Genomic DNA, 13999 nt, shown 5'->3' on the forward strand with positions numbered 1-13999 from the left:
AGGGTTTTCGTGTTGGCCGTAACAGGAACGCCACGGTCCTTTCTCTGCCCCTTCACGGCACTGCCGGTTTCTGCCGGCACCGGCCTCCACGGCGCTCTGAGCCCATCTGCAGAACCGGGCTCCACGGAGGGTGAGCAGCTGAGTTGGCGTGTGCACCTCGTAGCAGTAGGCGCCTTGTCTGGTGTGGTACAGAGGAAGCACACGTCCTCAATCTCCACTTGCACATAACCAGAGCTTGCTAACTCCCAGACATAAAGAATAAACACTGGGTTTCTTCATTAAAAACGCATGACAAAAATAAGTGGTTTTCTACTTAGACCCATACATGAATCAAAGTCACTAGGAATCAGCACTGTTCATAAAACGTGCCTCCCTTTCTTCTCTTCTCCAAGGAGAATTGGTGTATAAACTCAAAACCTATCTTAAAATTTATCTACAAGTGAAGATGAGGTGGAAAATCGAGTCATTTGGTCAATTACATATTCCAGAACACCCCCAACTGATGGATCAAGGCAAGTACTGTTTGTTTTCACGTGATTATCTCCATTTGTCACAGTCCGAGAGGATTCCCAGCTTGTAACGCTGAAGGGACTTAATTCTTCCCTGTAACAGTGGGTCTGGTTTCCCCCTGGAGGACGTGAAGACCCTTGCAAAGCCGGATTCAACCGGGCTGTTTCTGGCCCCCCACAGCTGGTGGTGCCGTCCCCGTGCCTGGGTTCCTGGCAGGTGGTCTTGTTTTCTGGGCTGCTTGCCTCGTTTCGTCGTCTCCGAGGCTCTGCTTACACTAATACTTGGACGGTATTCACATGCTTGCAACCTTCACTCCTGTTCATCCCAGATACGAGTCTACGTGTGCAAGTCGGGAGCACACGGTGATAAGTTACTCGTTTTGTGTTTCTCCCCAGTAGCTCTCTTCCCCGTGGCCCACGTCCCCTCAGCCAGCCAGGAAATAAAACGCCCTTTTCTTGAAGCAAGAATTATTAAAGCAGCATAATGACGAAATTCGTGGAGCTGAATCCACAAGGCAGGATTTAGAAAAAAAAAAGCTAGAGGCGCCTGGGTGGCTCAGTCGGTTAAGCATCTGAGTCTTGATTTTGGCTCGGGTTGGGACCTCGAGGTTGTGGGATTGAGCCCTCGTCAGGCTCTGCACTCGGAGTGGAGTCTGCTTGAGATTTTCTCTCGTCCTCGGCCCCTCCCTACCTCTAAAATAAATAAACAAATCTAAAAAAAAAAAAGAGAGAAGAAGAAAAAAGGAAAGTCAGGCCAGATTTTTTCTGTACCTCAGCACAGGAACAGAGGGAAATCCAGAATAAATAGGAGAATTACAAGCTGACATGGGTCCGTAAGAAATGCCCCACACCCAGCCAGCCTGGCCTCGGACGCTTGCCTCATTCTGCTGCAGGACCAGAGTCCTGGATGGACTGCTGGTTGGACTGTTGGGTTTGGAGACAGAACCCCAGAATCCCAGCCATAATTCAGAGCCAGGAGCAGAAGCAGAAGCGGAGCACAGGCTGAATCGCTTGCCAAGCAGTCTGCTCTCCACCTTGGCACCTTGCTTCCGAGGAAGGCCCGGAGAGCAGGCTGAGCCTCCGGAGGCCACGGGCGACCACAACACACCAAGACTGTGTCTCTGATGCCCCGAAAGGGATATGCAAAAATTAACTAAATTATAAATATATGAAAAAAATATGTTTCTTTCACAACAGATTTGTGGCCTGAGAGTCATAACCACTGGACAGATTCCCACCATGACAGTCGTGCTGCCATGAGCAGACACCCAACTTTGCCCAAAAGTCTTGTCCTGGACACTTCTGGGCAGGCCACTGACCATGCCAACTCCCGTGTGTGATAAAATCTGCTTTTTTACTGCCGTGTGTGAACGCACACCCGTCACAATGTGCTAACGAGCCTGAAGACGTTCCAGATTTACAAACCCCAGCGCTGCCTCGCCGGAGCCCAGAGGCTCAGCATGAACCCGGGTTCGCAGCCAGGGACCCTCCGGAGACAAGCACCAAGCACGTAAGGAAGTGATGTGGAGTTGCCAGCGCCCTCGGCACTGGGGATGCCAGACTGGACCGGACATTAGGTGCAAGAGGTAACGGGTCGCATAAGATAAGCCAGTGTTGTCCAGCTCGCCGGGGAGAAAACGAGCTGTCCCTCTCCAATAGTAAATTGTGTTGACTGGTCATAACTCTCCAAGAAGACTCCAAACAGCAGCTGTAATACCGCAGATGACACTGGGGTTACCAGGGAAGATTATTCTCTTGTGAGCTCCGCCTCGTGCCCCGTGCGGGACCCATCTCACCTGTGCCGGTCCCTCCAGCTGTTTGTGCGACAGGCACCGGCCGGCCGGTGCCTTCCGTGAGCACGTCCTCCTACACAAGCCGGCCACGTGTCTCACGGTTAGTATGTATTTGTTTAGAAAGAGTTCCAACCTGTCATTATTTACATACTTAAGACTGTTTGATTCCTAAACCACAGCCCAAATATTTTCTTTTAAAATCTCTGTAAGTATCAAGATGTATTCCACAAAAAGTGTAATGTGTTCTCCCCGAAAACAGTTGCACTGAAAAATACCTGCCTTGTTTTTTAGAAAAACACTTCAATCATTTCTTGAGATCCAGCCATCAGTGCATTTAGATAGAAAATGCTTTCTGAAGAAACAGTCCTTGTTAAATTGTTTTTTAAAAAAATACGGTGCCTGTGCCCGGTATTCAGAAATTCCTCCTGTGGTGAAGGTATATGAGCCCTTCCAAAACCCATCTTGGGTTAAAATGATTAATTATCCGTAATAGACTCTTTTAGAACCGTGTTTATTCTTCCGTGTGCACACAGCAGGAGCCCAGAAATTGCTTCCAAATCCCCCCAGCTTCTTCCAAGAAAGTGGAGGGAAACAGCTGCTGGCACCCAGGCTGGGACGTTCCCAGCCTGTCCCGGTGATGTGTTTGCACCGGGAGCTCACAGAGTCCACAGGCCCGCGGCTGTCTGTCCGGCCTGCGCTCTGCCCTTGCTTCTGCCACCGCATCCGCGTCTGCGAGAGCAAGAGCCTTCGGACCGGGACGCCAGGCCTGCTGGAGGGCAAGCACCAACTGCGCTGCGGGGGGGCCCCGGGGTCAAGGCCAGCAGGTGTCCCCGCCAGTGGGAAGCAGGGACGGTGCTCAGCCTGGCCCCCGCCGCCTCGGGGCTCTGGCTTGGCGGCTGCGTCCTGCCACACGAACCCTGCAGTGGAGCCCCAGCTTTCGTGTGTCCTCTCGGCTTGGATGAAACTCCCCTTCTCTGGGTAAGTGAAGACTTGGAGGTGTGTGTGGCGTTATTTTTCTCTCTGACTCACCGCATTCAATTTTCTGGGAAAGGCTCATAAACTAAGATTAGGACCGATGCACACAGAAACTTAAATTCTGTGATTTTACTTTCTGGAGATACTTTCACTGATCTCGCTTTGTCCTAAAACCGCAGGCCGTGTAGGGCGGAGCCCTCACCAGGAGCCTATGCCTCTCTGGGTGAGAACCAAAGTTGCTGAAGGCAGAGGTTTCTAGAAGTCTACCGTTGTGTTGATAATCTTTAATAATCAGGAGAAAGAAACCTTTCCTGGTACAGTATTTGATTTTTAAGGAGAAATATAAACATTGAAAGAAAGAAAAAAAAAACCCAAAAAAACAGAAACATAGCTGCTACAACTTTGGACCAAAAATTCTACCAATTTTCATAAAGTTCCTGTGTTTTCAGGTTAATTGATGACGAGTTTAATGCTGATCATATCAAAGTGTGGATGTTTGCTGAGAGAATTAGAGCCCCGTCAGGAGGCCCTGAATCGCAGTCCAGCACCACGTCCCACGGTCTGTTGCCGGGATCCCTGCCCTGCAGCACCTGTGGTTTCCCAGCGTCCCCCACTTGGTGGGAAATAGCAACCCAGCCCCTCTCTTCCTCCCATTATGATTTAAATCCCTCACTCAAATAGCCTGCCCTTCAATTCCAAAGTTTTTAGGCTCGATATGCAAAGTAGACCCTCTAAATGGCAAAATCCTAATAAAAATCAACTAACGCAGAGTCTGTGGGCTCAGCCCAGAGCTGATAGTTCCCAGGGTCTCCCACGTGATTCTAATGTGCGACGAGGGTGCAGAACCGCACGGCTGGAGTCCAGTTCCACGGCGGCTGCGGCGGGAGAGTGGAGCACGGGTGCGCGGGCGTGAGGCTGGTGTCAGGGCCCCAGGAGGCAGACGCCACTGCATTGTCCGTCGTGTGTCTCCCAGCAAATCACAGAAACTGTCTGACACAGAAAATTAAGTAAAGAGGGAGTAAAATACTTTCCTCCGTGGATCATTGTGAGGAGTAAAATGAAACAAGACAAAATCAGAGGCGTGACGTTCCCGAGCCGTGGCTGACGGACGGTGCGGGCTACAGCCTGCTCTGGGCGTCACCGACGGCCCTGGACTTCAAACCCTTCTCCGTGGTGTATCCGCGCCGTCTGGGAGCTGTGTCTTCACCCCTAACCCTTGCCTCCTCATCAAACTTTCTTGTGATCCCACCGGGCATACGTAGTATTAAATGTATCTATTCCTTCTAATAACCTGCCATCTCAGGAAAGATTTAAGTCCGTGGGACTTCCGTTCATTGTCTGCATGATTGGTTAGCACTCCCTGAACACGGACATTTGGTTAACACCGACCTCGCAGTGAAGAATGAAGCGGAGATGAGCATGAGTAAGTGAGCACACACGGATAAAATGATAGCTTATTGATAAACATGGGATTGAAACAGCAAGTGTGACCCGCAGAGAAAGGACACACAGGAGAATCTGACATGGGCTGGGAAGTCGGTGAAGTCCGTCCTCATGGAGAAGGAAGGAGGGTCCCAGCGGAGCTGAGGTGTAGACGTGAAGATGGCATATGAATTCCTGCATTAAAAAAATCACCCGAAGCATACAGGCTTTTAGGATCTGACCCCTTGTGTGAGTCAGCGGCCTGGGCAAGGCTGCATCCAGCGTCTGGTTTGGGCTTTCCCAGAGGCTTTAGCCCGAGCGCTGGCTGGGGCCGTGGTCGCATGGGAAGGTGTGATGGGGAAGGTCTGATTCCAAGCTCACTCATGTGATTGCTTGCAGGATGCAGGCCTTCCAAGACTACTGGCCAGAACCTACCATCAATTCCTCGCCTACGGTCCTCTCGCTTGGACAGGTCCCACAAAGGCCGCGGTTTTCACCAAAGTGGGCAAGGAGAGGAGCTATAGAAAGCACGGTGGCAGTCCTGGGAGCCAGTCTCAGAAGCGGCAATCCACGCCCTCACCACACTCTGTTCAGGAGGAGCAGAACACCGGTGCAACCTGCTCCCGAGGGTTTGCGCAGGGCTTGCAGACCACAGGCGGCGTCACGTGACGGCTGCAAACAAGCCCGGCCACCCGCGGTATGGAGAGCCGGGGGAAGGAGGTGGGTGGGACAAGCCTTCCAGACTCCTGGCAGGGAAGGTGACCAGTCCGCTCTGAAGACTCTGATCGTAAACATTGCTGGCGGTCGTGCTGGTGACGGTGGATACAGGGCAAGTGAGAGAGAACGTTAGACTCCGACGACAAGATCGTTAATGGGGACTTTTCTCCCCTTCACAATCCCATGTTGTTCTCTTTGTTTTGGGGAACTGTTAGCACATCAGTCATCACTTTTACAAACACCTGCTGTGAAGCTGTAACTCAAAATATATTAAATATAGTTGATATTTATTTAGCACTTTATAATCTCTTCATCATTTCATAACTGTTTATTAACTTTGCATTTTTAGAGTTTACAGAATCATACAGAAGAGCCGTTGTTATTGGCATTCCATTAGTATTAGTTTGCAGACGTTCTGTTCAGACTGCACTTGATTCCCCTCGCGCTGTGTTGTACGACCTTCCACACGTGAGCAGGTGTGTGCAGCCACCTCCACTGCCGGACACAAACACCTCCTTCCCCTCATGAGAGTTGCTCTCATCACTCAGCTGGTATAAATGTGTGTGACTGGAAAATGCGGTCGTTACAAAAGCTTCCACGTAAAGTGCAGGCACCACGTGTGAGGACAAACAAGGACAGCCTCCGTGATAGATGCCTGCTGTGATCCTTAACATCAGATCGTCTGAGACCGAAGGCAGCGCAGAGCCACGGCGAGGGAGACGCTGTACATCTGTCTGTTGCGTCCTCCTGTTCTGTGGCACAGTGACTAGAGGCATAGAGTGGAGTCATGGGGTCCCAGTCCTGAAGCTGGAATCCACCAGGCAGTGGCTTTCTGGACCTAGTGGAGCCCCCTTGTCTCTCTGCTGCCCTCATTAATTCATTTGTTGCTGTAACACCACTTTTGAAACATTGTTGAGGATAAAATGTGTTTGCAGAAGTCAAGGACACGCAAGGACCTAGCACAGGAAGCGGTTCAATTTCACAGATGGAGGTGAAGGCTGGGGCCCTCCCGCGGCTTCCAGACGCCACACCATCAGCCTGCCAGTGGCCTCTCCTCCCCTTCCGTGTCCCCCCAGCCACACCGGCCGGCTCCTTACTGCTTGTTCAACTCCTGCCTCAGGGATTTTGTGCTTGCTGTTCCCCCTACATGGAGAGCTCTTATCTCTGCACGGTTTGCTGTCCTGTGTCCTTCACATTTCTGTTCAAATGTCACCTGTGTGGAGAGATGTCCTTGGTGGTGTCCCCGGTCCCCTCCTCCCTGTTACTTTACCTGGTTCTATGTTTCTCGGGAGGCACCCAGGCTGGGCACTGTGTGATTACCATGCTCGCTTCTGTGTGTGAGAGTGTGTGCATGTGTGTGTACGTGTGTGCAGGTGAACATGTGTGTGCACGTGTGTGTACGTGTGTGCACACGTGTGCATGTGTGCATGTGCATGCACGTGGTTTCCAGCACATCCAGCACTGAATCCGGTGGGAACTCTGCGAGGCCTGTGCTATTCCCATGGGATATTTTCCATAAACTTGGTCTGAGCGTTAAACCTCTGTCTGCCCATTATAATAATTATTCTCACGTTTTTGCCTACAGGACCCTGACAAAGCCCAGACATCCGTTTGGAAAATCTGGAGTCCAGGGGAGGACCCTGCATGGACATGATACCCAACGCGCTCCGGCTGGCGGTCTCAGGTCCGACGTGGGAAGCCACACTCCTCCAGGGGGGCTGCCGGGCCAGGCGAGAGAACGCTGTCCCAGGCTCACAGGCCCGGACAGGTGCAGGGAGGTGCCACCCTGGGCCTGGAGCAGGTTGGCTCGCTCCCCAGAGGCAGGCCGCAGAGCCAGCACGAGGAAAGACGCGCAGGAAGGCACGCCCCTCCACGCTTCATCCCAGGCCAGCTCTGTATCTGGCCGTCTCCGCCAGACTCTGGGAGGGCCTCATTACTGCCGTCTTTGTTTGTGTTCTGACAAACATTTCCTGCGGGAGAATCACATTTTCTCCTCCCCTCGGTTGAACTTACATTTGTCGAACACCCAGCTTCTCGAGGCCTTTCGAACAGTCACGGTGGGTTCAGCGGCCTTTACAAAGGGTGGGAGGGGCTGCCACGGGGGATCCTCTGTGAACGCTCCCATTATCGACTCCAGAAATGACTCCAGAGCCCAGTTACGTGCTATTACGATCATTACCCACCCCTAAAAAGACATCCCGAAGCCAAACTCAGAGTTTGAAAATATTTCAATACCCATTGTTTATGGACCATATTTATATTCTCTAAGACAGAGAAACAGTAATTTTAAATATAGTGCAAGATTTGTGTTGAGGCAGGTTTCGGTTTGGACATCATCATAGTCAGACGTCCTCCTTCCGTAACCTGCCCTGCTGTTTCCCATGAGCCCGCAGATGGGCCACATTTGTGTTTGCAGACTTGACAAAAAAATGCGGCAAAACTGCCCCGTCACCTGGGAGCAATGAGATGCTGTGGCTGCTTGAACGCGGTCTGGCAGCACACACGCTCCTGATGTGACAGAGCGCGGGTGGCACATTGACGCCTCCACGGTCATTACCGTTTGGTACTCCGCGTTCTTGGACCCAGTCCGCAAACAGAGCCGTGTACAAATATCCGTGATCACAGAACAAAGAGCTGTGCTCCGCGAAATGACACCCAGGCTTCTTCAGATTCTGGCCTGAAATTGCCTTTGGGGGCCACACCTCGAAGCCCTGAACCTCATCAGAATGGCCACCATCGTTCCAAACGTCCACAAGCAGGCTCTGCCGCCCTCTGCACGGAGCCCCCTTACCGAGAGGCTCTGCCCCGACCACCGTCCACCCACGGACACCCCACCCTTTCAAACACACCCCGTGGTCCTCTGGCTCCTTCCCCTCCTGTGCCCCCGTGTGATTTGTTCATGAGATCATCATGTCAGAAACGTCCTGCACGCTAAACCCTGCTCACCCGTAGGCTCCTGGAAACAGCTAACCCATCACAGCCGACTATTTTAAATTTACGACACGTTTTCATCCTCCTCCTCCTGGGTGCTGTGCACTGTGGGTGCCGCTGAGGGTACAGACGAGAGCGGGGCTTCAGCGTCGAGGAGCTCACATTCTAACACAGAAGATGGGTAAGAAAACAAATACCCCAAGCTGTGATAAAGCAGGCACACTAGGCACGAAAATAACCGTCCTCATCTTCCTACCGCAGGAAACCCTAAGCTACTTCTCGTGAATTTTCAGCCTGAGAAGCGTGAGAAGGTTGCTGCAGGTCAAGGAGACGTGCACACAGATATCGAAGCAAAAGCAAACATTCTGGGTTCAGACAGACGACTGAACAGGAACGTCACAGATATGGGAGACAGACCTGTGCGAGGTTGGAACGGCTTTAAATTTTATCCTGAAAGAAGTTGGGCACTTTGTAGGGTTTTAAGTGGATTAAATGTTTCTGTGGCAATGGCGGGGCAAGGGGTGGTTCGGTGGGGCTGTAGACAGAGGTCCCTCAGGAGCTTTCGAAAGGATTCAAGAGAGAAGGGATCAGTGCTCGAGCTGAAGGGGGGAACAAGATGAAGCTACCCGGGCGCACACAGGACGTTCAAACGGTCAGACTCAGGGCCAGACACGGGAGGAGACGCACCCGGGTCAGAATGTGTCCTTGTTGACCAAGTGTTAGAACGGAAGAGGGTGACGCTAGAATGGCAGCACAAGTTGCTCCATGAGAAGCAGCCATAACTGTTGAAAATTGTTTTACAAATAACTATTCATAGTCTCTGGAAATGTCCCTAAAGGCACACAGCAAATGTGAAAACACTTACTTAAGGACCCGGCTGGATCCCCGGTAGAAACAGTGAGACTCCACGATACGTCAGCCATGTCTTGCTCCCGTGCCCTCGGCATGATGGAAATGCCACTCTGGCTGAGGCCAAGAGGTGGGGTCCCTCTTCCCAGCTCCCAGCACAGGCTACAGACGCCAGGGAGGAACAGGCCGCGGACACCAACACACGGAAGAAGAACAGATGGAAGAAGTGTGAAGACAGCATGCTGGAAACCTTCTAACATTTGATGACAAATACTAATCTGAGCATCTAAGAAGCTCAAGAAATGCAAAATAGAGTAAATGCAACACAGAGAGCTTCGCCCAGGCACATCATGGTCAAATAGCTGAGAACCAAGACTGAATCAGAGGGAGAAAAGTGAGTCATTATGAGCAAGGGATTCCAAACAAGGTTGACTAACGTATCACGAGAAACTATGAAGCAGAAGCTGGTTGGATGATGTATTCAAAGTGCTGAAGGAAAGACAAATGTTTCAACCAAAAATCTTGTATCCAGCAAATTTATCTTTTCAAAAAGAGAAATAAAGACATTCCTTTGTAGAAAAACAAAAACTGAGAGAATTATTGCTGGCAGACGCACTAACAAGTGTTCTTTAATCTGAATGCAAGTAACCTCTAACAGCAATTTGATACACACACACACACACACACACACACACACACACACAGGCACAGTCAGGCACCAGTAAAGGGAACTACGTACATTTATAAAAGATGATATAAATGCATATTTCTTCTTCCTTGTTCTCTTATCTGATTTAAACTTCAGTTATATAAAACAATGCGTAATAACTGCAGTGCATAGGAATGTCATACATTTGACCATGAGCATAAAGGCAGTGGGTGGGAACAAAGTTGTAAGTAAGGAGTAGGAAATGACAGCTAAGGCTAACCTACATCCAACAGAGTAAATGAAGAGGTAACCAAGTATCTACAAGGTTAATGTACTAACCCTGTAAAGATACACCTGCCCTCTTCTCCCAGCTTCCGTAAATGATACAACATGACCGAAAGTGATAATTATAACAATGCGTCGTTGGGCTTATGATACGAACATGTACTGTGTATAGTGAGGGTAGCACAAGGGAAGGGAAAGAAAATAGGGCTACGTATGTATAACATTTTTATTGCTTCTTCCCATTAAACTTAGATCTGAAGTTGACTCTGATTAGTTAAAACCTGTGTGGTCAGCTCCAGAGCAACCACTAAGAAAATAGTCAAGAAATACTGTGAGAAATCATCAAAGGAATTAAATGTTACAAGAGAAAAGTTTCACTCGAAGCAAGCAACAGGGGTAGAGGAATGGAGCAACAAGCCCAAAAAAGCTGTGAGACAGACAGAGAATAAAGGTAAAATGGCAGATATAAATCCAAGTGTATCAACACAGACATTAAATGTGGTCGAATTAAACAGTTCAATCAAAAGCGAGGATTGTCAGACTGGGTAGGGAAAACAGGGTCCAGCTATATGTTATCTACAGGACACACACTTCGATTTCAAAGGTACAAAAAAATTGAATTAAAAGAACAGAAAAAAGGACAGATCATTCAGAAGTGACCTGAACAGAGCGAGGGTGGTTTACTAACATCAGACAAATGGACTGCAGAACACACAAGCGGAAGCTGCTAGAGGTAAAAGGGACGCGTTGTAATGTGGACATTCAAAGCATGGCTTATAAGGAAATGAACATGCTGGAAACTGGAAGAAAGGAAGACCTTGTAAGACAGGGCAGAGATCTGAGCTGAACTGAGTCCCACAGTCCCGTGAGAAGTGGGCTTATAGGTGATGGACTTGGGTATTTGCCCGAGGATATTTCCAAGAAAATTACAGAGAGTAGAGCCTGTTTTTCTCTTGTTGCCTATAGTAAATGTGGGAGGGAGGAGGGAAAGGGAGACAGATTTCTGTTACAGCAGAAAGGAACCAGGATTTAATGATTTGGGAAATGTTTATTTAACCATCCAGATTGCAATAGAATCTAAATTTTAGAATTTCACTGCCAGGAAAGTGTGCTCTGAAAGGAAGTCAAGAATGTGGCTGGACAACTTTTGCTAGGGCCTCAAAGGACAAAGATGGCGACCGTTCAATCTCACAGAGATCTCTTTGAAGAGGTGAAGCACGTCAGCCGTTTCAGCAGAAACTGAAAACAGAGATGGGCTATTCTAGAAAGTTCTCCTGAGGAACGTCCACAGGAGACTCATAAGGTTCTCGAAGATGTTACACCTTTGAAAAAACTGCAGGCCTGGCCTAAAGAGGACAGAGAGAAGATGGCAGGCGGACGGCTCTCCGACATCCAGCGTTCCTGTCAGGAACAGACTGATGAAAGCTCATGGCTGCAGACCGATGCAGGCAGCCTCTGGGCGCTAGGAAAGCAGCAAGATAAATTCTCACCTTGGACTTCCAGGGGAAATGCAGCCCTGTTGACCGTCTAAATCTAGGACTTCTGACCCACAAAGCTAGGACAGTAAACTCACATTGCTTTACGGTGCTAAGGCTATGTTACTTTGTGATGGGAACAGAGGAGATTAACAGAGCTCCTGCAGAGTTGCTCCGAAATACCCAAAGCACAGTGGACAAAGCTGAAGGCAGAAATAAGGATTCCACAGCAACGGTGGAAACTTCAGCGCTGCACTTTCACTATGGACAGAGCTACGAGGCAAACAGAAAGCCTGAGTAACACTGTAAGCCAACTAGAGCCGACAGATATCTACAAACACTTGGCCCACCAACAGCAGACACCACGTTGTTCCCAAGGGCCCATGGGACACACTCCATGGGAGACCACGCACTAGCCTGGAGAACAGGTGAAATGTTGGGACAGAATAAGAAATAATGACTTGGTCTTTGTCCCCAGTTTCTGGCTCAGAGCTTCTAAAATTCTTGTAATTTCCTAAATGACCAGAGTGATCTAAGCATATTTTGTTATAATATTTGAGTTTTATCCCTGGCTTTTGAATAGCTCCTGAGCAAAAAATGTGAAAGCAGCATTTTTGTTACTCAGAAAAGCCCCTTTCAATCACATCTGAATATATGTGAATGAGGTGACTTTGGGAAAGCCCCTAAAGATGGGGCTGGTCATCAGGGGAGACAATCACATGATCAGAAGTTTGGAATTTTCAGTTTCACCCTCTGACCTCTGGAGAAGGAAGAGGGGCTGGATGTCCAGTTAATCACCAATGACCAATGATTTAATCAAGTGTGTCTGTGTAACGAAGCTTTCATCAAGCCCCAGAACAAAGGGGTTCAGAGGACTGTCATGTTGGCGAGCACGCAGAAGAGCAGGGAGGGTGTTGTGCTCAGCATGGACCGTCCCTGCCCCTCCCACACCTTCTTCTGTCGAGTCATCTGTATCCTTCATAAAATCCTTTACAGTCAACTGCTAAATGTAAGTAAATATTTCCCTGAGTCCTGTGAGCTAGTCTAGAAAATTATCAAACCCAAAGAAGAACTGTGGGGCCCTCGGTCTATAGCCACCAGTCGGAAGTACCTGGGGCTTGCAGTTAGTGTCTTCAATCAAGGCAGGTTTGTGGGACTGAGCTGCTAACTGGTGGGGTCTGTGGACTCCATGCAGTTATTGTCAGAACCGACTTAAATTGTAGGACATCCAGTTGGTGTCCACCCAGAAAAGGAGAATTGCTTAGGGGGGAAAAACAAAACCACAGTCAGAAGTGATGATGTGAGTAGAGAGAAACAGAAAATTTCCCTTTTAACAAAAGCCTCATTAACTTTAAAGGGATTGAGATCATATGAAGTATGGTCTCCAACAAAAGTAGAATTTTATTATAAATTAATAAAAAGAAAATTTGGAAATTAATAGATATGTGAAAAGTGAATAACACATTTTTTTTAGGGGGTTAGGGAGGGGCAGAGGGAGAGGGAGAGAGAATCCTCAAGCAGACTCCCTCTGAGCCTGATCAGGTCATGATCTCAGGCTTATGAGATCTAGCTGAAATCAAGAGTCAGATGCTTAACTGAGGGAGCCACCCAGGTGCCCCTAAAACACATTCCTAATTAAACAATGGATCAAATAAAAAAAACACAAAGGAAACTTTAAAATAAATGAAATGAAGATCCAACATAGTAAAACTCACCAGACTCAACAGAGGCTGCACACAAAGGGAAATTTGTAGTCTCTGTTAGAGAAGAAGGAAGATCTCAAGTCAGTAACCTCATCTTCCACCATAAGACACTGAGCAAAGTAGAGCAAACTAAACCTAAAACATGCAGAGAAAGAAAATAACAAAAATAAGGGTAGAAATTAATGAAACAGAGAATAGAAAAACAAGAGAGAATAATCAGTGAAACCAAGTTTGTTCTTTGAAGAAATCAATAAAATCAACAAACCGGTAGTTAGACTGACCAAAAAAAAAAAAAAAAAAGACTTAAATTGCTGAAATCATGAACAAAAGGGAAACATATCCAGCCACCTTGTACAAATAAGAAGAGTAACAAGAGGATACTATGAACATGTGACACAAATTACACAATTCAGATGAAATGCCAAACACCTGTAGAGATGAGAGCTACGAAAACTTATCCAAGAAGAAATAAAAAATCTGCATAATCCTATCATAAGCAAAGAGATTAAATTAGTAATAGTAATTTTAAAAATTACCCACAAAGAAAAAGCTCAGGCCCAGATGGCTTCCCTGATGAGTTCTATCAAACAATTAAACAAGAATTAATACCCATCCTTCACAAACTCTCCCAAAAAATTAGAGGAGGAACACTCCTTAAGGCCAACAGTACCCTGATATCAAAGCAAAGACA

The 13999-nt window shown here is 48.3% G+C and overlaps 1 protein-coding gene across 1 annotated transcript; it reads left to right on the forward strand.

Moving 5' to 3' along the window:
- Positions 1 to 1706: 1706 nt before the first annotated feature.
- On the forward strand, positions 1707 to 7648 carry LOC130543500 (uncharacterized). The gene is made up of 2 exons (XM_057310861.1): positions 1707 to 3280; positions 7002 to 7648. The coding sequence occupies exons 1-2, from the start codon at positions 2940 to 2942 to the stop codon at positions 7603 to 7605; spliced, it is 945 nt and encodes a 314-aa protein (XP_057166844.1). The 5' UTR covers positions 1707 to 2939; the 3' UTR covers positions 7606 to 7648.
- Positions 7649 to 13999: the final 6351 nt, after the last annotated feature.

Source organism: Ursus arctos, unplaced genomic scaffold (genome assembly GCF_023065955.2).
Source record: "Ursus arctos isolate Adak ecotype North America unplaced genomic scaffold, UrsArc2.0 scaffold_13, whole genome shotgun sequence".
NCBI classification, from domain to species: Eukaryota; Metazoa; Chordata; class Mammalia; order Carnivora; family Ursidae; genus Ursus; species Ursus arctos.

Excerpts from the sequence above, each read along its gene's own strand:
- LOC130543500 (XM_057310861.1), top strand. The coding sequence starts at position 2,940 with ATGTGTTTGCACCGGGAGCTCACAGAGTCCACAGGCCCGCGGCTGTCT. Across the intron at positions 3,281-7,001 it reads ATGAAACTCCCCTTCTCTGG|GACCCTGACAAAGCCCAGAC; the intron begins GTAAGTGAAGAC and ends TTTTGCCTACAG.